The 24,056-nt window shown below is 44.8% G+C and overlaps 2 protein-coding genes across 4 annotated transcripts; one reads left to right on the top strand and one right to left on the bottom strand.

Moving 5' to 3' along the window:
• The first annotated feature begins 848 nt into the window (after positions 1 to 848).
• Positions 849 to 11,869, top strand: BECN1 (beclin 1). 3 transcript variants are annotated; one of them, XM_061144092.1, is made up of 12 exons: positions 849 to 984; positions 1,250 to 1,378; positions 3,251 to 3,318; positions 4,430 to 4,488; positions 5,108 to 5,198; positions 5,303 to 5,439; positions 5,600 to 5,794; positions 6,849 to 6,995; positions 8,281 to 8,430; positions 9,313 to 9,373; positions 9,820 to 9,962; positions 10,678 to 11,869. In XM_061144092.1, the coding sequence occupies exons 2-12, from the start codon at positions 1,252 to 1,254 to the stop codon at positions 10,844 to 10,846; spliced, it is 1,347 nt and encodes a 448-aa protein (XP_061000075.1). In that variant the 5' UTR covers positions 849 to 984; positions 1,250 to 1,251; the 3' UTR covers positions 10,847 to 11,869. The 3 variants fall into 3 exon arrangements, with proteins under 3 accessions (XP_061000075.1, XP_061000077.1, XP_061000076.1); XM_061144094.1 differs by lacking the exon at positions 8,281 to 8,430; XM_061144093.1 differs by lacking the exon at positions 849 to 984 and having other exon boundaries at positions 1,312 to 1,378; positions 4,430 to 4,526; positions 5,052 to 5,198.
• A 93-nt stretch (positions 11,870 to 11,962) lies between these two features.
• CNTD1 (cyclin N-terminal domain containing 1) lies at positions 11,963 to 23,741 on the bottom strand. The gene is made up of 7 exons (XM_061144096.1): positions 23,573 to 23,741; positions 20,283 to 20,358; positions 19,550 to 19,718; positions 14,304 to 14,466; positions 13,561 to 13,705; positions 12,821 to 12,917; positions 11,963 to 12,268 (listed from the first exon to the last, which is right to left on the bottom strand). The coding sequence occupies exons 1-7, from the start codon at positions 23,739 to 23,741 to the stop codon at positions 12,098 to 12,100; spliced, it is 990 nt and encodes a 329-aa protein (XP_061000079.1). The 3' UTR covers positions 11,963 to 12,097.
• Positions 23,742 to 24,056: the final 315 nt, after the last annotated feature.

Raw genomic sequence — 24,056 nt, 5'->3', positions numbered from 1 at the left:
CCCATCAGGGACTGAACTGGGGCCCTCAGCAATGAAAGCTTGTAGTGCTAACGACTGGACTGCCAGGGAATTCAATCGTATTTTTGACGCTTAAATTTGTGACTAACTTGGAACTTCTTTTGGTGTAAACAGTGAAGTAGAAAATTTAGCTCACTACCATTTACATGGCTCTCTGGCCCCACTTATCACTTATTAAGTAGATCACATCCCCACTAATTTTAAACACTAGCTTTATCACCCACTAAATCCGTCCTCCCCGCCCCCCCACCCCCCCCCCCCCCCCCCCCACCGCATACATGGTCTATATTTGAACTTTATTCTCTTCCATGGATACTCTTGCACCAACACAAAAATGTTTTAGTTTTAAAACTTTATATTTCAATATCTAAAGTGTTGGAGTTTCCCTTATCATAACTGAAACTTTAAAATATACAACGAAACACAACAAGGTTTACCTCCTCACTTGCCCTTCCAAGTGTCTACCTCTTTCTCAAGCGTTTCAAAAAAACGCCCAGTTCTCCCAATGAGAAATTTTAAAAATTGATACCGCAGTGAATAACCAGAGTGGCTCCGCTTAGAAGTGACAATTCTGAAGAAAAGTCACTGAATTCGAAAATGGTGGCGTGTCCAGGGGTTGTTTGTTTATTCGCTAAGTTGTACCAGAGTCTTTCGCGACTCCATCCCAACTGAGTCGCGCCACTTCCGCTCGCAACACCAACCCCCCAGGCCGACGCCTGCCGCCTTTCCCAGCTCAGCCTCTAGAGGTCGCAGCCACGCGGAAGCGGATGGACCGTGACTGAGCCCCTGAGGCGCGGCTGTCATCGTGACGTCAAGTCCGGTCCCGGCGGAAGTCCTCCCCCGGCAGACCGGGAAGTAGCTGAAGGCTGGGCAATGGCAGTCTTGGAAGTCCCGCTCGCAGACAGACCCGAGGCCGCGGTACCCCCGCGGTAGACCGGATCAGGGTGGCGGGCTCCGGGTCCCGAGGTGAAAAGCGTTGGGGGCTGGACGGCTACTTTCGAAGGGGACCTGGGAACCCCTATTGCAGACCCTCCCTGACTTTGGGCTGTAAACTGCCTTTGCCGGGTCAGCCCCGGAAGCAGGTCCGCCTGGTATCCTACCGTTCCTACAGGGAAAGGTGCAGGTGGGGATTTTTACCCCTTCACCACAACAGCAAGTCAGGTGGGAGCTCCGAACCCGGGGTTCAGGGGCGCCTGTTCTTCCTAACGTCGTCTCCTTTCCACCGCCGCAGGGATGGAGGGGTCTAAGACATCCAGCAGCACCATGCAGGTGAGCTTCGTGTGTCAGCGGTGCAGCCAGCCTCTGAAACTGGACACGAGCTTCAAGATCCTGGACCGTGTCACCATCCAGGAGCTCACAGGTCAGCGAGGCACTTGGAAAGAGGGTGATCAAGATCGTTCAAAGTGGGCAGCTTTGGAGATGAAGGTCTTAAGGACTACATATAGCCTGCCACAAACAAGCCTTCTGAGCCTCGGAAGTTGTTTCCTCTCTCTGGTTCCTTGTTTTCTCATCGAGAACATAAAAGAGTTCTGACACTATGTGCTTCTGAGAGCTTTCTATAACAAGGAAAGGTCCTTAGTTTTCTGCTTCTGCTGTTTCAGAGTAAAGGATTCTGTTTATGTAAAAATAAACGGCAATTATGGAGGACTTGCCATATACCAAGTGCATTGCATGCATTCCTTTTAACCTCTGTGGAGTAGTGCAGTTTTAACTCCCCTATGCATAGGAGTACTAAAAATTTATCATTTCATCCATGAGGAATTGAAACTCAGGTTAAATGACTTACCCAGAAGCCAATGGCTGATAAGTAGAGGAAAGTAGAGGAATAGAGTCCCAAATTCCCAAGAAGTGAGATGAAGCTAGGAAAAAGGAAAAGACTGAATAAACAGTTAAAGTAAGCTCATGGACCTAAAGTCACTCTGCTTGAATTTAAATTCTGGCTGTCGTTTACTAGCAGAATGACTTCTTGCAAGTTACTTCACCCAATTTTTAGTTTCTAGGCCCAGATTTTTTTTTATTTCCTTTATCTGTAAAATGTAAAACAACCTCAAGGTACTTGTAAAGATCAAATATGACAGAGACCATGAATACTTAAGAATATGCCAGGGAAAAGTACTCAGCAAATATTTACTATTATTATCAATGCCTGATTTCTCTTTTCTGAGGGGAATTAACTATAATATGGGAAATTTTTAATATGGAAAATTTCAAACATAAAATCAAGAGAATAGCATAGTGAACTCGCTTGTGTCCATCATTCAGCTTCAACAATTAGCTACACTCAACCATTCTTGTTTCCTCTATACCTACATTCACCTCCTATATCCACTCAGGTATTTTGCTTTTTACCTCATTTTTTTAAAGGTAAATTTTCATACACTGACAGTTTTTAATTGTCAAGATTTTTTTTTTTTTTTTGCCTGTACCCCCTGGCATGTGGAATCTTAGTTCCCCAGCCAGGGATGGAATCTCTGCCCCCTATAGTGGAAACTCAGAGTCTTAACTACTGGACCCCCAGGGAGGTCCCTAATTGTCAAGATTTATATATTACATATCTTAGCTTTTTGGGGGGGCCATGATGCACAGCTTGTGGGATGTGGGATCCTGGTTCCCCAACCAGGGATTGAACCTGGACCCTTGGCAGTGAGAGTGTGGAGTCCTAACCACTGGACTGCCAGTGAATTACCCTTAGCTGTATGTTTTTGACAAATGTATACCCATGTAACTTAGATCTCCATTGCTATGTAGAGAGCTTTCATCTTCCTGGATCTTAGTTCCAGGAAAGGAAGTTTCATCTTCCTTTCATGTTCCTTCCCACTTATTCTGGGGGAAAGAAGATGTTAACTTTTGTTATGGAAAACATCCAAGTTTATAATGAACCTCTGTATACTCATCACCAAGCTTCAATGATTATCCACGCACATTTAACCATGTTTCACCTACAGCCCCAAATGATTTTGAAGCAAATCCCAAACATATAAACATCATTAATATTTTATTAAGTATTTTTGAGAGGTAAGATGTCTCTTTAAAGACCTAATCATACCATTATACTGGAAAAACTTTAATAATCCTTTAATCTGATTTAATGGCTATAAGAAGAAGAAAACAGATCCTTTTTTTTGTAAATTCTACTCCAAGAAAAAGGTGGAGGATATTTTGATTCTTATCCTTTCGTACATGCTCCTCTGAGAAGACTTTCTGAAAGATTCAATGTTTCCCTTGCTCTTAGCTCCATTACTTGCCACAGCCCAGCTGAAACCAGGAGAGACCCAGGAGGAAGAGGCTAACTCAGGAGAGGTATGAAAACACTGGAATACAAAGTGGGTTTCCGCAGGGTCCTTGGTGCTCCTGGAGCCCCCAGATATGTGGAATCTCTGGTTAACAAGAGACATTCTACATAGCCAGGCCACTGTGGATCACTGAAGACACAGAAGTACTCCTGCGGTCACAGGGTTGCTGAACGAGGCATCCATTCAAAAATGTGAAGAGAGACTCTGCTTTATTTGGAGTAGAATTATAATCTATTTTAGGTGGGAGGTGGGATGATGACCTGTGTGTCCAGGTCTTACCTGGTTCATACCTGTTGTCATAGCTCATTATTAATATCCACTCCTCTCTAGTCTTAAAAGTATCTAGGTTTGGACATAGAATTGTGTGATTACACTAGGTAGAAAGGGTTGTCAGTGTTTGAGAACATGTCTTTTTTTTAAAACTGTGTTGAAGGGTTGTTGGTGTTAGAGAACATGTCATTTTTTTTAAACTGTGTTGAGTGATGATTTTCATTGTCAAAGATAAGACTTTGGTCACATACAAATTATATCAAAGTATGAAAAACAAAGAATCTACTTTGTTTTATGCATGGAAGACTTCATTGCAGTCTGCTCTGGCTTTTCCCTTGTGCCATGATTTAGGGCAGGAGTCTCCAACCTCCAGGATCTAATGCTTGATCATCTGAGGTGGAACTGATGTAAAAACAGTAAAAATAAAGTGTGCAGTAAACATAATGCACTTGAACTACCCCTCCCCCCTGCCCTGGTTTGTGGAATAATTGTCTTCCACGAAACTCGTCCCTCGTGCCAAAAAGGTTGGGAACCCCTGAAGGGCATTCTCTCCCCTAACCCAACTAGTAAGTGTTGAGAAAATGCAAATATAACAGAGTACAACATAGCTAGGAAATGCTGTTTCCCACAAAAAAGTCAAATGGGACTTGGGGTTTATTTGTACCAGGGGTCCTTTTTTAGTGCATGTATTCAAGGATTGGCTAGAAAATCCATATCTTAAGTCTCTTGTTTCTCAAGTCTTGTGGTTATCAGTCGTGGGTAAAGCCAAATAGTTCTGAGGCCATTGGGAAAATAGACTCCATCTCAAAAGCTGCTAGAATTCTGATGACTTCTTATTTCCTTCCCAGGAGCCATTTATTGAAACTCGCCAGGATGGTGTCTCTCGCAGATTCATCCCCCCAGCCAGGTGCCTACTACTCCTCAGCCCCCTGTTCCTTGCCAAAGGCCAGTAGAATTTTAATTGAACCCAAAATTGTGATGGAGATGAATCATCACCTAGCCTTTCACTCTACTAGAAAAGACACTGTCCCTTACACCTGGCCCATCACCTTCCATATTGGTTTTTTTCCTGTAGCCATTCACACAGTGGGAAGGAACAGTAGCCCTCATGATGAAGAATTAAGAAAAGTTGAGTGTGATTGACTAATGGAAGAGATGAGCCCTTGAAAACTTTTAGGATAACAAATGTTAGATGTTCAGGTTCTTAGTTATTGATGCATGTAAGAAATGGTCTCTCCTGATTCTCCTTCCTTTTTACTATAGACACACACACACAGCCGTTTTTGATGCCCCCTCTCCCTCCTTAGTCTATCCAGGCCAGCCTTATGCTGAGTGCCCCTGTGGAAGATCAGCATGGCCTTCCCTTGGGAGAGAGGTATCCTTGGGAGGTCAGTCGGGCTAGGGGTGGGTATGCGCCTTGAGGCCCCTCAGCTGGTGCTTGAGAGTCTCTGCCACCAGCATTGCATATAGGTGGAGGAGGCCTCTCTGCTCCCTCATGTGGCCCGTGGGCGGGGGGCTGTCTGCAGGATGATGTCCACAGAAAGTGCCAACAGCTTCACTCTGATTGGGGAGGCATCCGATGGCGGCACCATGGAGAACCTCAGCCGAAGACTAAAGGCAAGTCTGCCTCGTGCCAGTGTCTTGCAATGGGCTGGCTGGTAGGGGGATCTCCAGGCAGGTGACATGAACCAGGCCTTACCCTGACTCTCCTCTCCTTCCAGGTCACTGGGGACCTTTTTGACATCATGTCAGGCCAGACAGATGTGGATCACCCCCTGTGTGAGGAATGCACAGACACTCTCTTAGACCAGCTGGACACTCAGCTCAACGTCACTGAAAATGAATGTCAGAACTACAAGTGAGTGCATCCAGGGCCTGGGCCCAGGAACAGGGCTCTGAGTCTTGGAGTGCTCACTGCTCTGGGGCTGTACAACCCTCACCCAAGAGCTGTGCTTCATGCAGGGTAATGGAATAACAGGTTCCCTCCCATAAGCCTTCTCCGACTATGTCCTTGGCAGACGCTGTTTGGAGATCTTACAGCAAATGAATGAAGATGACAGCGAACAGCTTGGATTAGAGCTAAAAGAGCTGGCATTAGAGGAGGAGAGGCTGATCCAAGAGCTGGAAGACGTGGAAAAGAACCGGAAGATAGTGGCGGAAAATCTCGAGAAGGTCCAAGCTGAGGCTGAGAGGTTGGATCAGGAGGAAGCTCAGTGAGTGATCACCCTGTTCTTCCATCTTCCTGCCTCAAGGCTCCGGGGGAGGAAATGGCTCACAGCCGAATGTGTCTGATTAGTTTGTAAACAGCAGTCGGCATTCAGTAGCATGTCTGCTCTAGACCCTGCATTTCCAGGCCCTGTTTCTCGATGTTGGTTGGGAGGCTTATGTAGGAAGAGTCAGCATGGTTACGTGACAAAAGCATTGGTTTTGTCCAGTGCTTTTGGAGAGCCGGGAACCAGGCCTCTAGTGACAGCTCTGTCCTGTAGGGAACATTTGGATGAGTCAGCCACTGAATCCCACATCCTCCTCTGGAAGGTTAAGTGTGTTGGCCTACTTTCATTCTCTTCCAGCTCAAAATTCACTGGTGCTCTTTTTTTAAAATATTAATTTATTTGGCTGTGCTAGGTCTTAGCTGCAGCTCATGGGATCCTTGATCTTTGTTGTAGCATGTGGAATCTAGTTCCCTGACCAAGGATTGAACCTGGGCCCTCTGCATTGGGAGCTCGGAGTCTTAGCCAGTGGACCTCCAAAGAAGTCCTTCATTGGTATTCTTAACTTGAGAGAACCCTCTGTCTAGTGGAGGAGACTGAAAGTGGGGGAATGGAGGACTGAAAAAAAGTTAAATTTTTCATGGGGTAGTGTAACAAGTTCCATTAGAAATGATGTACACTAACCATTTAAAGGACAATAGGCATGTAGAAGTGAAGTGATAGACAATCAGACCATTTCAGGGAAGAAACCACCATTGACTAACCTTGTTTCTGGAAAAGACCAGAAGTCCAAGAAGTATCTGGTCCTGGTTTGGGAGCATTCTGTCTTCCTCCTCTTTTTTGCATGTGAGCAGCTGGAATTTGGGACATTTCTGTCCCTCCCAGGCAAAACATGTAGGGGAACTGTGCTCCTTTGAGTGAGATCTATGCCAAATGTACAAGGTGCTGCAACTAGAAGTGATCATAATCACTAGAAGAAGTCTTTGAGAGGAGTGGTGGGAGAGAAATTTTAGCCCCCAAACTAACAGCCTTTAATGACCACCTTGTCTGTTCACAGGTATCAAAGGGAATACAGTGAATTTAAAAGACAACAGCTAGAACTGGATGATGAGCTGAAGAGTGTAGAAAACCAGATGCGTTATGCCCAGATGCAGCTGGACAAGCTGAAGAAAACCAACGTCTTTAATGCAACCTTCCACATTTGGTAAGAAGGGCTGGAGGGTGAGGGGCATCTGGGAAGCACTGTATATCTGAATGTTAGCTGTTGACCACTAAGCCAGGGTGCCCACCTCCCATGAAATAGTAGTCCATGTCATTTTCACCCCATCTAGGCTTCATCCATTTCACAATCAGGGGAATGAGATTCTAGAGCTTGGTGACTCCCATTCTCCAAGGAGAGGGAAAGATCAGAGCCCTCCAGCCGCAGGAAAATCTGAGTCTCTGCCTGATGCTGATTTCTCATCCCCCTCTCCCGGGGTCATTTGTTTCCTCATTTATTTGACATTTTATCCATGTCAGCTGGTATCTGATGAGCATCTGCTATGTGGTGGACACTGCTCAGCACTGGGTGGGCAACAGCAAGCAATGTTGATTCTGCCTCCGGGTTGCTGCAGTCTCGTGGGGGAGGGGGAGATGGCTGGGTAACAGGCACTCAGCGTGGTCCTGGTGAACCCAGGGTGCTATGGGAACATACAAGGGCACTTCACCCGATTTGAGGAGGCTGCATGAACGTTTCCCCCAGAGGAAGTGGATGTTTAAGCTGAGACATGGAGTCTAAGTCCGCAGAGGAGGAGGGTTGTTCCTGGCAGAGAGAACATCCTGTGCAAAGAGGCAGAGGAAAGTGGAAGTGGTAATCTCCCACTGAACTTTCTGGACTGAAAGGAGCTTATTGTGACTGGAGATGGAGTATAAAGCAGAGAAGGACAGGGTATGAAACTGGAGTGCTACCAATTCCTTAAGGATCTTATAAGCCTCCTTAAGGGATTTGGACTTTATCCAAAAGGCAGTGGGAGCCACTGAAGCGCTTTGGGCAGGAAAGTGACAAAAGTACAGTTGTATATGTAAATGATGGCTTTACCTGCAGTGTGAGAAATGACTTGGGGGAAGAGGGCAAGGTTGTTGGTTAGGAAATTTGTCAGGAGGATTCTAAACATGAAAAGAGAGCCGTGGCATTGAGTCTGAAGAGAAGAGGACAGATTCAAGAGGTTTAGGAGGTAGAACCAGCAGAGCTTGGTGGTTTGGGGGAAAAGGGAGCTGAAAGAGAGCATTCAGGGATGACGCCCAGGTTTCTACTTTGATGTCTGAGCAGCAGGGAGAAAGATGATGACTCACACTTTAGGTATGTATTTTAAAGTACCAGGTAGAGCTTGGATATATGAATCTGAAGATAAGGAGAGAGATTTATGCCAGGTTTTAGGTGAGAACAGGAAATATCAGAATTTGCCAAGTTTTACATTCTCTCTGTATTTTTCCCTGCCGTTCTTCTATAGGCATAGTGGACAGTTTGGTACAATCAATAACTTTAGACTGGGTCGGCTGCCCAGTGTTCCAGTGGAATGGAATGAGATTAATGCTGCTTGGGGCCAGACAGTGTTGCTGCTCCACGCCCTGGCCAATAAGATGGGTCTGAAATTTCAGAGGTAAAAAAGGTGGTCCTTTGTTGAGTGTGGTGTGTCTTTGATATAATCTGTGTTATATGCCACCTGTTACTTCTGTTGACTACGCCAAGAGCCCTTGCTCCTAGCAAGCAGGGAGTATTGTCTGTGGAGACTGTGCTTCTGGTTTTCTCCTCACCACAGACCTTTTCCACTGATTGAGCAGTCCATGAACTGCATGACCAAAGCAGTGGTACCCAACTTCCTATCTCCGGAACCTAAAAAAGCTCCAGATTTCTGTTTATAAATCTAAACCAGAACATACATCCATAAAAGGCCCCCAGATAATTATATAATAAATGTAGTTTTTTTTTTTTTTCTTTTTTAAAATACTTATTTGTGTTTATTTATTTATTTGACTGTACCAGGTCTTAATTGTAGCCTGTGGGATTTAGTTCCTTGACCAGGGATCCAACCCAGTCCCCCTGCATTGGGAGCATGGAGTCTTAGCCACTGGACCACCAGGGAAGTCCCAAACAAAACTTTTTAAACATGGGGCCCCCATGGGGAGGTTATGAGGAGTGGAAATAATAAAAGAGGTCCTTGGGTAGCTTGGGCTTCCCTGGTGGCTCAGGCAGTAAAGAATCTGCCTGCAATGTAGGAGACCCAAGTTCAGTCCCTGGGTCGGGAAGATCCCCTGGAGAAGGAAGTGGCAGCCCACTCCAATATTCTTGCCTGGAGAATTCCATGGACAGAGGAGCCTGGTGGGTCCCAGTCCATGGAGTCGCAAAGAGTTGGACACAACTGAGTGACTAACACTTTCACTTTCTTTGGGTAGCTGAAGACCAAAAATCACTGGGTTATAACACCCTAGTAATCATTTTAGGAAGAGTCCTGTATTCATCTCTGTCTGCATCTCCATTTTAGGTATCGACTTGTTCCCTATGGAAACCATTCATATCTGGAGTCTCTGACAGACAAATCTAAGGTACTCTAGGAAGTTCCATTTTTCACCTACAGTACAGAATCCTTGTACTTCCTAACAAAATAGTTTACTTTTGATAATAGCATAATTTCATTTCTTAGACTGAGATATCTCATGATGAGCCAGTGTCTTGTTCAGTGGCTTGTCTAGTTCAGGATTAGCTTTCTGGGGCCTGTTGAGAAAATTATAGTTTTACAGTTTGTTGAGAAGAGATATGGGCGGATCCAAGGAGAATGTGTGTGCCAGGATGAGAAAGGCATCACTGTGCAGTAGATGTTTGATACATTTCAGTGATGGTGAAACAGTTCTGGGTGCGTGGTATTTGCCCAGGGTTACTGTTGCCAGTGGAATCCAGACAGAACCTGGCAGAGAGATGGATTGGATTGGGAGCAGCCTGTTGTAGCCAGTGTTTGGGCCACAAATACAGCCAGTTCTCTCTTCTCGGGCAGGAGCTGCCGTTGTACTGTTCAGGGGGGCTGCGGTTTTTCTGGGACAACAAGTTTGACCATGCAATGGTGGCTTTCCTGGACTGTGTGCAGCAGTTCAAAGAAGAAGTTGAGAAAGGCGAGACACGTTTTTGCCTTCCTTACAGGTCAGTATTCCTCAGTGCTGAATGAACCTAAAGTAGGACCAAAGTGAGCAGAATGGAAGGGACAGTAAGAATGGAAGCAAAACTAGTACGCATGGTGGGAAAGCTGAAAACGGAGTCAAATCCCATGACACTGATGGGCAGGATGGATCCAACACTGCAAACAAGACAGTGTGACCACCTGATCCCTGGAGAAAATGCTGACTTCGATGGTGTGAGGGATTTTCTTGGTGCAGAGCTCAAGCCTGCTCTCCAGTTTCAGGGAGGTTTTCCCTTATGCCCTTGGAAAGATACAGGAATGCTTCCTTTGATCAAATTTTTTAGGAGCCCAGAGACAGAGGGGCACCTTACTTAAGAGAGTAGGGCTGAGCTGCTTCCATCACCCCAAAACAAAGCATTTCTTTTCTTCTGCCCCCCTCCCCTCCCCATGAGTGAGGAATGCCTGCACTGTCCCCCTCACTCACCCTCTGCCCCAGGCTTCTCATCTGTGTGGGTGTGTGTCCTGTCCCTGTGCTCCGCAATCACAATGAGGCTCTTGTGACAGCCTTCTTGATACTGGACTTTCAAGCAAATCCAAAATACACTACCGCTTCTCGCCAAGAGTTCTTTAATAGATAAAATGATGTGAATGGTCCCATGATCAAGTCCCTGCCCATTTGCCTGAACTGACTTAACTTGGATCTCAGTTACTAATGAGTTCTGCTGTTTTCACCTGCAGGATGGATGTGGAGAAAGGCAAAATTGAAGACACAGGAGGCAGTGGTGGCTCCTATTCCATCAAAACTCAGTTTAACTCGGAGGAACAGTGGACAAAAGCTCTCAAGTTTATGCTGACGAATCTTAAGTGGGGTCTTGCTTGGGTATCCTCACAGTTTTATAACAAATGACTTTCTTTTTTCCTTAGGAGGTCGTTTGCCTTAAAGGCTTTCAATTTTGTTTTGTTTGGAAAAAAAGAAAGTGTTAAATTCGGGTACTATTAAACAGCATATGTTTACAATACCAAAAGAGAAAAAAATCCACAAAAGCCACTTTATTTTAAAATATCATATAACAGATAGTTTCCAGAACTACAACATGCCATCTATAGCATCTGGTCTTTGTCACAGTTTTGACTCTTAACCCCATGCCTTCCTTTCCTTTTGTCCCCTCAAAACAGATAATTTAAGTTTGCTTTTTTTTTTTTTTTAACTGAGTTGAATTGAGATTGATGTGTTTTCACTGGAGTTTGTCTCTCTCAACTTCCTGCGCTTAGAACATGAACTAGAAACTTTTGTCTCCACTGAGAGGACAAGAAGTGTGAGATGCTCAGTTGGATAACATGAGAAAATGACACAAGCTTTGGTCACCGTGTGATGTGATCAGAAGCTTGAAATTTAACACTTCTTACTTGGTTCTAGTACTGAATGCCTGCTCTGCTCTGTGTTAAGAGATATGAAATGGTGTTTGATACTGTTTGAGACCTTGGTGGAGAGATTTAATTATTTGTAATAAAAGATCAACTGCAGTCTGATAACTGCCCAGAGGTGCACTGTTGGGTTTTTCTTTAACTAAAATAGAGTACTTTGTATTCTGGGAGAATTGAGTTCAAGTGCAGGTATGTGGAAAGTCTGTTGAAATATGTGTAGAGGTGGGTGTTAGTTTTTTAAAAAGACTCTTAATGGAAAAATAGATACCTGTAGAGAAAGCCCTATTTGTGTAGCTCTCCATAACAGAACAGAGATGTTAAACTAATTTTAAGGGGAAATAAAGTCAACATCCTTGATGTTCAGTCAGGGTCACCCATATGGTCTCAGTATTTGAGCCCCTGGTTAATACTAATTTCCATGTCTGAGGTTCTGTCTTAATAAAATGAACAGTTAAAAGAAAAGCCATAAATACCTTGTTAAACAAAAATAAACTAATTTCACTGATCCTCTGTCTTCTCCCAGCTCTTTGACATATTTAGTGTGATATGACAAAAGGGACATGGTTATTCATCTTAACTCTTTCTCTGATGCAGAAAAATAAGCATGAAGTTGGATTACAAAAGACAACTCAGAAGATGCTTGGAACTTTTGTACCCTGAGTATGAAAGTAAACAAAGGGAGGGATGGGTGCAGCAACAGAAGGCTGTTTATATTTGGCAGATTCCGCCTGCCTCATGTGTTGGAGGAAGCAGCGGCCCTTGGAGGTCGGGCCACCAGGTGGGGAGGAACAGGCTGCTGTTGACCTGGAGTGCTGGCTCCCACGCTGTGAGTTAGGATTGCATAAGAGAACTCAGCAATGCTCTCCAAGGCAATGCCAGTGATGCTCTGCAAATGCCCCATGACCTTCAGAAATAGAGGCAGATTTCTTATTACTACAGAAACACATGTTAGTGCACAAACAGACACATTGCTGGGGCTTTTCTCTCAAGCCAAATGTAAATTTTTTCATTTCTCTGAACTTACACAGAGAACCCAGATCCCAGTGTTTGCCAGTGGCCACATTACGCTAGGATACCTTTGCCCTGATAGTGTTAGCATGGCAAGTTTCTGCTAGACATTTCCTTCTGCTGAGATAAGTTTTGTGAAATATAAGAGGGATATTTGAGTCTTGACATTTTCTGTTTGGGAGGATACACTTAATGGATTTTAACATGGTAGTGGGTTATCATAATGGGAAACGAACAAGCTGAAATTGAGCCTCCATTTCCAATTTCACAAGGGGGGAAGTGGAGAACATTTTTCAGTCCTAGTTTTCTCTCCCAAGTCCTGCTTATTCATCCTGATCCTAGGTCTTGGCAGTTACCTTTTATAGCTTGTCTGTTTTCCCTTAACTAGTGGGAGAATGCTTTCTATTAAATGAATTCTGACCATACTGGTCCTCTCAGTGGTGCATACCTGGCTCCAGCACTCATGGTTTTGGATGAAAGCACTTGCTGCAATGATTCCTACTGCCAACAGCATGAAGTCTTCCTTCACTGAAACAAACTTTTCCCTGAGTGATTAAAACCACATTAATTTTGGAGCTAGAGTGACACTGGATCTTCCAAATCCTAAGGCTACAGAACTTCAACTCTTAAGCTGTTTACATTGATCATGGGAAATTTTATACATGGAAAGAAATGGTCAAGTAATAGCTAATTGATTCCCTCTTCCAACTACCCCCAACTCAACTGAGATAAAAACATGAGCCTTCTGGCTGAATGGTTTATGGACCTTTTGTTGTTCCATCTGTCTCCCTACCAAATGTAACTGTAAGGCTTTTTACCAGCCTGACTTTACAGTAATCAAACACTTTGTCCAAGTTGCAACCCTGTGACTGGCTTCTTTTCCTAGGTGACTATAAAAGCAGTTCAGTAATCTGAAATTATAAGCAGCTATAAAAGAAGAATTAGGAATGAAAGTATGTTAATTACTTGAAGTCATTTAAATTTAAAAGTAAAAGCCTCTAGGGTTTTGCTGATTGAACTCAGTCATCCATCCAAACAACATATTGGATATAGATTAGAACAAGGTAACCCGTGCAGGTTATCTGTGGCCTAGGTGCCTTGCTAGGTAAATTCCATTTCCCAAGTTCTCGTGATATGTTACTGACTCCCTGTTTCTGGAAGGAGCCTACAGTAAAGGAGTAGCCTTACCCTTGCAGCTGACTGGGTGTGGAGTTCTCAATTGAAGCCCTCAGCAGGCTTTCATATACAGGTTCATGCAGAAGATAGACTAGGTCAAGTAGAATCAGGCAGGTTGCATGCAGCTGTGTGGCTGGGACCAAACAGCCATTGTATCCTAGATGGAATACGCGCGTGGTAAAGAGCATTATTTGTGTCTGATTGTAATCACAGTTGTCATGCGAAACAAAGCTGCTGTGCTTCCTGGTTGCTAAGTTCTACTGTAAGAAACCTCTAGCTGGAGGTCGATTTTAAAGGACAAAGGGAGAAGTAGAGAAACCTTCATCTACGAGATATATATATATATAATTGCAACCTATTTGCTTGTTCCCCTCTTATCTCATGCCTCTATAAAATCAACTCTTTGATCTTACAATAAGAGTGTGCCTAATGAGTCCAGAGAGAAGTCAGGTGCAGAGACATGTTTCTTTCCCTGACAAGTACTAGAGGAAACTGAAAACTGCTGTTCCTCACTGTCAGGTTCTGCCCACTGCCCTCAAACCCTTAAGCACATTCCTTTTCTATCTTTTTTTTTTTTATCACCCCCGAGGCATGCAGGATCTTACTTCCCTGACCAGGGATCTAACCTGTGCCCCCTGCAGTGGAAGCGCGAGTCTTAAGCACTAGACCACCAGGGACATCCCCCTAGGAACTTCTATGGAAGTTCTGCCTTCTTATGGAAGACTCCAACTTGCATCCCCAACACAATTAAGTACCTAAAACCTCCAGGAGCATCTCCACATATGCCAGAGGAGTAGGCAGATTGATTTGGAAGTTCAGGGACTTCAAAACATCGAGCTCTGATTCCAGCAGTTCTTCTTTAGTGTGAAGATACCCTAGAGCCCGGAGGAAATTCAGGACTGTAATGTTGCTGATTATCTGAACAAAAAAACCGAAAGATAGTGAAAGGGAGAGCCGGTTGTCAGAATAGAGGTCATACATCTTGGCATAGTAAACAAAGCCCTTCACAATCCAGTTCTTGCCTTTATCTCAGCTTCTCTCTTGCTAATTCCCCCTTATACTCTACGCCTACACAGAATTACTTGCGTTCCCAAACCCACAGGCTCTCCAGGTGTCTACACATTTCCCATGTCTGCATCTCCCTCTGCCCCCACCCCCCACACACCTCCCTTACTGCTCTCCTTACCTATGCCCCCTCTCCCCTTAGGATCCACCCATCCCCCTGCCCTCCCATTCAAGAAGTCACTTTATTGGTTAAAGTGATATACCAAAAATCCTATAGCTAACATCATTTGTAATGGTGAGAAATTGAATGCTTTCTCCCTAAGATTGTGAAAAAGCAAAGATGTCTGCCCTCACCATTTGTATTCAACTTAAACTAAAGCATACAGGCAGTGAAACATTCCTGGATAACAATTAAAAGAATAATGCATTACTGTAAGTTAATAGCAGGAAATAATTATTATTAAAAATTTTTATTAATCTCAGAGAGGCAGAACTGATAGAAACACCTCTAGATGGGAGTGGAGATAGTGCTTAACAACAGGTGGAATATAATGAATAAATAATGTTCTGTTGTTTAAAGTAAAAATAATTTTCTCTAAATACACTTTCTTGTCTCCCCAAGGCTGATTAAGTACATTCACAGCCCTCTGTATTCACACTAATCAGAACACTTTTCCACATTTGTTTGTGTGTCTTCTCCCATTAGATAATAAATTCCTTGAGAGCACAGACAATATTTTTACTCTTGTAGCTACGGCACCATAGAAGACAATAAATATTTGTTGAATAAATGATACTTTACTATACAAGAATCACATAGTGATGTGGAAACATTGTGTCCTTTATAAATGCAATAGTTTTTTTGCCTTTGATACTACTATGTAGGTTAGCAATTCAGGCACCTTATGTAAACTGTCCTTGAGGAAAGGTGACCTGTATGAATGATGGCATCTGTCCAGCAATTATACTTTGGGAACAGAACTTCAGGTTAAAAACTGCACTGTGTGTGTGTGTGTGTGTGTGTGTGTGTGTGTGTGTGTGTAGGAGATCTGTGTGACTCTGTGTGTGTGTGTGTGTGTGTGTGTGTGTGTGTGTGTGTAGGAAGTCTGTGTGATTCTGTGTGTGTGTGTAGGAGGTCTGTGTGACAGTGTGTGTGTATGTAGGAGGTCTGTGTGACTGTGTGTGTGTGTAGGAGGTCTGTGTGTGTGTGTGTGTGTGTTTGTGTAGGAGGTCTGTGTGACTGTGTGTGTGTATGTAGGAGGTCTGTGTGACTGTGTGTGTTTATGAGGTCTGTGTGACTGTGTGTGTTTATGTAGGAGATCTGTGTGACTGTGTGTGTGTGTGTGTAGGAGGTCTGTGTGTGTGTGTGTTTGTGTAGGAGGTCTGTGTGACTGTGTGTGTGTATGTAGGAGGTCTGTGTGACTGTATGTGTTTATGAGGTCTGTGTGACTGTGTGTGTTTATGTAGGAGGTCTGTGTGACTGTGTGTGTGTGTGTAGGAGGTCTGTGTGTGTGTGTGTGTGTGTGTGTAGGAGGTCTGTGTGACAGTGTGTGTGTATGTAGGAGGTCTGTGTGACTGTGTGTGTGTAGGAGGTCTGTGTGTGTGTGTGTTTGTGTAGGAGGTCTGTGTGTGTGTGTGTGTGTAGGAGGTCTGTGTGACTGTGTGTGTGTGTGTGTGTAGGAGGTCTGTGTGTGTGTGTGTGTGTGTAGGAGGTCTGTGTGTGTGTGTGTGTAGGAGGTCTCTGTGTGTGTGTGGGAGGTCTGTGTGACTGTGTGTGTGTATGTAGGAGGTCTGTGTGACTGTGTGTGTGTGTAGGAGGTCTCTGTGTGTGTGTGTGTAGGAGGTCTGTGTGTGTGTGTGTGTGTGTGTGTGTGAGGTCTGTGTGACTGTGTGTGTCTATGTAGGAGGTCTGTGTGACTGTGTGTGTGTGTGTAGGAGGTCTGTGTGACTGTGTGTGTGTGTGTAGGAGGTCTGTGTGACTGTGTATGTGTATGTAGGAGGTCTGTGTGACTGTGTGTGTGTGTGTGTAGGAGGTCTGTGTGACTATGTGTGTGTGTGTGTAGGAGGTCTGTGTGTGTGTGTGTGTGTTGTGTAGGAGGTCTGTGTGACTGTATGTGTATGTAGGAGGTCTGTGTGACTGTGTGTGTGTGTAGGAGGTTTGTGTGTGTGTGTATGAGGTCTGTGTGACTGCGTGTGTTTATGTAGGAGGTCTGTGTGACTGTGTATGTGTATGTAGGAGGTCTGTGTGACTGTGTGTGTGTGTGTAGGAGGTCTGTGTGACTGTGTATGTGTATGTAGGAGGTCTGTGTGACTGTGTGTGTGTTTGTGTAGGAGGTCTGTGTGACTGTATGTGTATGTAGGAGGTCTGTGTGACTGTGTGTGTGTGTAGGAGGTTTGTGTGTGTGTGTATGAGGTCTGTGTGACTGCGTGTATGTGTGTAGGAAGCCTGTGTGATTCTGTGTGTGTGTGTAGGAGGTCTGTGTGACTGTGTGTATGTGTGTAGGAAGCCTGTGTGATTCTGTGTGTGTGTGTAGGAGGTCTGTGTGACTGTGTGTGTGTGTGTGTGTGTGTATGTAGGAGGTCTGTGTGACTGTGTGTGTGTTTGTGTAGGAGGTCTGTGTGACTGTATGTGTATGTAGGAGGTCTGTGTGACTGTGTGTGTGTGTAGGAGGTTTGTGTGTGTGTGTATGAGGTCTGTGTGACTGCGTGTGTTTATGTAGGAGGTCTGTGTGTGTGTGTGTGTGTGTATGAGGTCTGTGTGACTGTGTGTATGTGTGTAGGAAGCCTGTGTGATTCTGTGTGTGTGTGTAGGAGGTCTGTGTGACTGTGTGTGTGTGTGTGTGTGTGTGTGTGTAGGAGGTCTGTGTGACTGTGTGTGTTTATGTAGGAGGTCTGTGTGACTGTGTGTGTGTGTAGGAGGTCTGTGTGTATGTGTGTGTGTGTGTGTGTGTAGGAGGTCTGTGTGACTATGTGTATGTGTGTGTGTGTATGAGGTGTGTGACTGCGTGTGTTTATGTAGGAGGTCTGTGTGTGTGTGTGTGTGTGTATGAGGTCTGTGTGACTGTGTGTATGTGTGTAGGAAGCCTGTGTGATTCTGTGTGTGTGTGTAGGAGGTCTGTGTGACTGTGTGTGTGTGTGTGTGTGTGTGTAGGAGGTCTGTGTGACTGTGTGTGTTTATGTAGGAGGTCTGTGTGACTGTGTGTGTGTGTAGGAGGTCTGTGTGTATGTGTGTGTGTGTGTGTGTGTGTGTGTAGGAGGTCTGTGTGACTATGTGTATGTGTGTGTGTGTAGGAGCTCTGTGTGACTGTGTGTATATATAGGAGGTCTGTGTGTGTGTTTGTGTGTGTGTGTGTAGGAGGTCTGTGTGTGTGTGTTTATGTAGGAGGCCTGTGTGACTGTGTGTGTGTGTAGGAGGTCTGTGTGTGTGTGTTTATGTAGGAGGCCTGTGTGACTGTGTATGTGTGTAGGAGGTCTGTGTGTGTGTGTAGGAGGTCTGTGTGTGTGTGTGTGTGTGTAGGAAGCCTGTGTGATTCTGTGTATGTGTGTGTAGGAGGTCTGTGTGACTGTGTGTGTGTATGTAGGAGGTCTGTGTGACTGTGTATGTGTGTAGGAGGTCTGTGTGTGTGTGTGTATAGGAGGTCTATGTGACTGTGTGTGTGTGTATGTAGGTCTGTGTGACTGTGTGTGTGTAGGATATCTGTGTGTGTGTGTGTGTGTGTATAGGAGGTCTGTGTGACTGTGTGTGTGTGTAGGAGGTGTGTGTGTGTGTATGAGGTCTGTGTGACTGTGTGTGTTTATGTAGGAGGTCTGTGTGTATGTGTGTGAAGTCTGTGTGACTATGTAGGAGGTCTGTGTGTGTGTGTGTGTGTGTGTGTGTGTGTGTGTGTAGGAGGTCTGTGTGACTGTGTGTTTGTATGTGTGTGTAGGAAGCCTGTGTGATTCTGTGTGTGTGTGTAGGAGGTCTGTGTGACTGTGTGTGTGTATGTAGGAGGTCTGTGTGACTGTGTATGTGTGTAGGAGGTCTGTGTGTGTGTGTGTATAGGAGGTCTATGTGACTGTGTGTGTGTGTATGTAGGTCTGTGTGACTGTGTGTGTGTAGGATATCTCTGTGTGTGTGTGTGTGTGTATAGGAGGTCTGTGTGACTGTGTGTGTGTGTAGGAGGTGTGTGTGTGTGTATGAGGTCTGTGTGATTGTGTGTGTTTATGTAGGAGGTCTGTGTGTGTGTGTGAAGTCTGTGTGACTATGTAGGAGGTCTGTGTGTGTGTGTGTGTAGGAGGTCTGAGTGACTCTGTGTGTGTGTGTGTGTGTGTAGGAGGTCTGTGTGACTAGGAGGTCTGTGTGACTCTATGTGTGTGTGTGTGTGTGTAGGAGGTCTGAGTGACTCTGTGTGTGTGTGTGTGTGTGTAGGAGGTCTGTGTGACTAGGAGGTCTGTGTGACTCTATGTGTGTGTGTGTGTGTGTAGGAGGTCTGAGTGACTCTGTGTGTGTGTGTGTGTAAGAGGTCTGTGTGACTAGGAGGTCTGTGTGACTCTATGTGTGTGTGTGTGTGTGTAGGAGGTCTGAGTGACTCTGTGTGTGTGTGTGTGTGTGTAGGAGGTCTGTGTGACTAGGAGGTCTGTGTGACTCTATGTGTGTGTGTGTGTGTGTAGGAGGTCTGAGTGACTCTGTGTGTGTGTGTGTGTAAGAGGTCTGTGTGACTAGGAGGTCTGTGTGACTCTATGTGTGTGTGTGTGTGTGTAGGAGGTCTGAGTGACTCTGTGTGTGTGTGTGTGTGTGTAGGAGGTCTGAGTGACTCTGTGTGTGTGTGTGTGTGTAGGAGGTCTGAGTGACTCTGTGTGTGTGTGTAGGAGGTCTGCTTAGGAAGCATGATTACACTCTGGAATTTCCGCATGAGTAGTATCACCTAGCCCTAGGAGTGGGTTTCTCAAAGCCACCCTTGGATGAGCTGGTTTCTCTCTAACACTTAGGTGCCCACGAGTCACCCTAGCTCCTTACTTTGTAGTGGAAGGAAAGTTTGCTCGCCAGCTGAACACATGACACAAGACGCAGGATAAACTTGTTGAAAAGCTGCTCTTTCAGAGCCCTCCAATTCTGAGGCTCTGTCTTCCCTCTCAGCTGAATTGTAGCTTGCCTGCAGATGTTCTCTGCCTGCTTAACCATAAACCTGTAAAGAAGGGAAAGAGCAGAGGAATCAATCCACACTCACTGAGACAAATGGAGTTTGTGCTTCAAACTATGCTACATCTTATCCTCTCTAATATCCAATTGCTAGCTAAAAAAATTTACATATGCGGACTTCCCTGGTGGCACAGTGGATAAGAATCGGGATGCCAATGCAGGGAACACAGGTTCGATCCCTGATCCAGGAAGATTCCACATGCCATGAAGCAACTTAGCCCATGAGCTGCAACTACTGAAGCCCATGGGCCTAGAGTCTGTGCCCATCAACAAGAGAAGCCACCTCAATGAGAAATCCTTGCACCACAATGAAGAGTAGCCCCAGCTTGCCGCAATTAGAGAAAGTCTGCAGAAAGCAACAACGTTCCAGAGTAGTCAAAAATAAATAAAATATTATTTAAAAAAATACAAAACTTAAAAAAAAATACATTTGCAAGTAATGTACAAACCTGGCCTCACAGTAAGAAGCAACTAGTATTTTTTTAAGATATGGGTTCATTAGCCATCCTGAGAGTTACCCCTCACAAAGGCCTTATGCTCAGGGCTTTACCTTTCTAGGATTTCTACAGCCTGGTAGCTCACGGATTTCTCCAGACACCATTGTTCAGACAGGAGAAAAACAAACTCTGCCAAAACAGGAAAGAAGAGCCTGATTCACAAGGTGCAACCAAAACGACTCTGGGAACTCTTGGCGTTGTATAAAAGCCATGATGGGACTCAGGGAAGAGGGTCAGGAGGTGCGAAAGATGAGACTGAAACAATCCAAGCGGAGCCTGGTTCCCTTTGCTGCCAAGAGGCAGATGAGAAGCATGAAAAGGAGGCTGACTGAGTGCAAAAACAAAGGTTTACTAAGCCCCCTCAGGGCCCCTTGAGCCTTCCTGTGGGTCTCAGCTGATAAAAGGCTTGGCCAGCTACACACAAACAAACCAGCTGGTCTCGTTGGCCTTTACGCCATGCTGGGAACCTCCGGCTTCAAGAGAGATTCTTGGATGGATAAAAACCCTAACTCGTATATTCTGTTTTCAGTGGAATGTTGACAGGAACAAAAAGGTCCCTCCTGGAGCTTCGATATTCTTTATAACACTGTTTGTTTAGTAACCACCCTCTGGAGAACTCCCATTGCTTTACAAACACAGTTCACCTTACAGCTGGACACCACCTCTCCACCACCAGTTTGTTGGGTAAATCTTTGGTGGCTGAGCCTCCTCCAGGAGCAAGTTTGTTACTGTGAAGTGGCTTGTTTGGCAGAATTATGCCCTAAATCAGGGAACAAGGTCCAGCTTGGGTGGGGGCAAGTCATTGGGAAGGTGGGAAGGGTAAGATACCTTGGCAAGATTTTAGGCTGTCTGTGTTTCTCTTTAAAAGAACAGCCCCAGATAGAATTCTATTTAGTTAGCAATATCATTAGAGGGTGGAAACAAGGATAAATGTTAGCTCTCAAAGGTCCTGCAGAACTAGGAACTATGAGCATTGATCAACAAAGAATCACAAACAGTCAAATTTCCATATATCTTCAGAGAAAATCTAACTTAAAGGAAAAAAATTATAAAATTTAGCACAAAACAGTTTAACAATCTACTTGACACAGGTTACACATAGATATGTGTACAAAACCTCATCACGACAGAGGCTAAAGCTCTGCTAACAGTGTCCAATGAAGAAGATAATTAGTTTTAGCAATTAAGCAAAGTATCCTAGAACTCATAATTGTGTCATTAGCCAGTCCTTTTCTTTGCTGGAGCCTAGATTTCATTTCCCCACTCCAGTGTTCTTGCCTGGAGAATCCCAGGGACGGGGGAGCCTGGTGGGCTGCCGTCTATGGGGTCGCACAGAGTCGGACATGACTGAAGCGACTTAGCAGCAGCAGCAGATTTCATTTCTTTATTTTTGTGGGGAGGGGTGTGTTTATAGTTGTTTTGCTTTTTATTTGAATTATTAACTATTAATATCCGGGCAATTGTTTCTATTAGTATTTTTCATTTTAACTTGTCAAGAAAACAGTGTGGGTTAGGTGGAATAGATGAGGGTTACACCTCTCTCCTGCTGCTCCATCTCCTGTACTTATTATACAAACACACTCAAATCTATTAACTAAAAGACCCTCCCCTTCCATTCTCTTAAACTAGGGCTCTATCTCTGTAGCCTCTATCACTGTGAAAACTCTGGAAAGCCTAGCTTATACCTGCTGCTTGCTACCACTTAATCACTCAGTCCCTCATATTCTGCAGTTTGGCTTCTACTTTTTACAATTCGCTGAAATGATTGTCTCAGGGGTCAGAAAATACGTCTAAATTGCAATCCTCATCCCTGTTGTTCACATCTCTGAAGCATCTGAAACTGCTGACCATCATCCTTCATGAAATTCTCCTCTTGTTTCCAAGGGTCTCTTGGTTCTGCTCCTATCTCCCCAGCCATTCCATTTATTTCCTTCATGATCCTTCTTCCCTCTCCACTTACCTGAACACAAAATGTCTCCCAAGAAACTGTACTAGATTCCGCTTCTAAGAGCTCATCCTCTGCCAGTTTCAGCAGTATCACTATGGAGATAACTCCCAAACCCTTATCTTTACTGGACCTCTCTTCCAACTTAAATTTTTAAACAACCTGTCAGAAACCTTCCTCCGGATGTCCCACAAGCATCTGAAACTCAGTAGATCTCAAACCAAAACTATTTTATTTCCCAAAGAAGTCACGTTTCCTTTTTGTTTTTTCTTTTTCTGTATGTGTGTTTCTCTTAATGGCACCACTGTATGTCTAGGCTCAACCCTTTGATATAGTCATCTTCCCCTTTTTCACTTCTTAAATTCATCCATTACAGAACCCTAGATTTTACCTCTTAGATGTTTTTCATCTATCCTGTCTTGTCATTTCTCCTGTCTTATTACCTAAAAAATAACGACTGACAAAGACTCCACTGGACAACCTACCCCCTATCTCTCTCTACTCCTACCCATCCTTTACATCACAGCCAAAATAATTTTTTCTAGGGCAAAGATTGCAGTTATAGAACTCCCATATGAAAAAAAAAACAAAAAACCCTTTAATGCCTTCTTGTTTTCCTATTATGTCACATATAAACTCCTCACTTTGGCATTCAAAATTCCCCATGGAAAGTCTCCAAATCACCTTTCTGGTCTGAATTTCAACTACTCTTCCACTCTAGCCAACCTGAATGACATGGTACCCACATTCACCCAAAGTGTCCCTATTCCATTGCTTGACTCATGTTATTCTGTTTTAGCAGAAACATGGTCCTGGGAGTTCCCATGGTCTAGTGGTTAGGATTTGGCGCTTCCACTGTTAAGGCAGTCCCTGGTTGGGGAACTCTCACAAGCTGCCCAGCACAACCAGAAAAAAGAAAGAAACATCACCCATCACCTTCACCAACCAAAATGTCATCCTTCAGGGTCTACCTTAAATACCATGATGCTTGGAGGACCTTAATTCATCCTACTCCCACCTCACTCCATCTTTCTTCTCAATCTCCATAAAAGCTTGTTTTATGTGGTATGTCACTTATCTAAGCATACTTGTACCTAGTCATTTGCAGATTTGTCCTAATAGTCTCCGAAGATTATATACATGATTTAAAAGTTGGGACTAGACCTCTTTTTTCTATACTAGGAGGCAAGGAGAGTAAGTACTCTATTGAATTGAGTTGAAATCAAGGGTGGGGGGCTGGTGAGTCTGGCTCATCACTGTACCCCCACCCCAACGCCTGACATATAGTAGGTACTAACGAAACTTGAAGGAATAACGCATAATGAATCTCAAGATCGGTGCCTCAAAGACAAGTGCCCGGGTCTCCCATAAGACCAGCTCCCCGGCCTGCATCCCCACCCACGATCCGGGTCTCCCTGAAGCTGCCCATCCGGCTGGGAGCCTCCTGCACGGCTTGCTCATTCTGCTGGGCCAAGTGGAGCAGAGTGTCTTCGATGGTCTCTGTGGCAACAGCTCCAAACCGAAAGTCACTGAGAGAGGACAATCTTGGCCTCTCGGGTCGGTCCATATTCAGAACCGTGTTTGGGTACCCAGACGGCTCATAAACCCACGCCTTTAACCTCTCTTCAGAGTCTTCTGCCACACCCTGGGTTCTTCGTCGCCTTCCGTGCGCTTGTCCTCGCCTCAAGTCTGAGGAAAACCCACTTCCCAACACAGCCTCGAGCCTTCCACAGCCTTTTCCCGCCCCAACGGCCGCGGGCCCTGAGCCAATCGGAAAGCAAGGCCTCTTCTCTCCTGCCCCGCCCTTTCCCTTGGGCCCCGAGCCGCCCGCTTTGTGAATAGAAAGACGGACTACAGCTCCCAGGGTTCCCTTCCGAGGCCG

Source organism: Dama dama, chromosome 5, assembly GCF_033118175.1.
Source record: "Dama dama isolate Ldn47 chromosome 5, ASM3311817v1, whole genome shotgun sequence".
Classification (NCBI taxonomy): domain Eukaryota; kingdom Metazoa; phylum Chordata; class Mammalia; order Artiodactyla; family Cervidae; genus Dama; species Dama dama.
The sequence above is the reverse complement of the archived record's forward strand: the minus strand, read 5'-3'. Positions and strand labels throughout refer to the sequence as shown.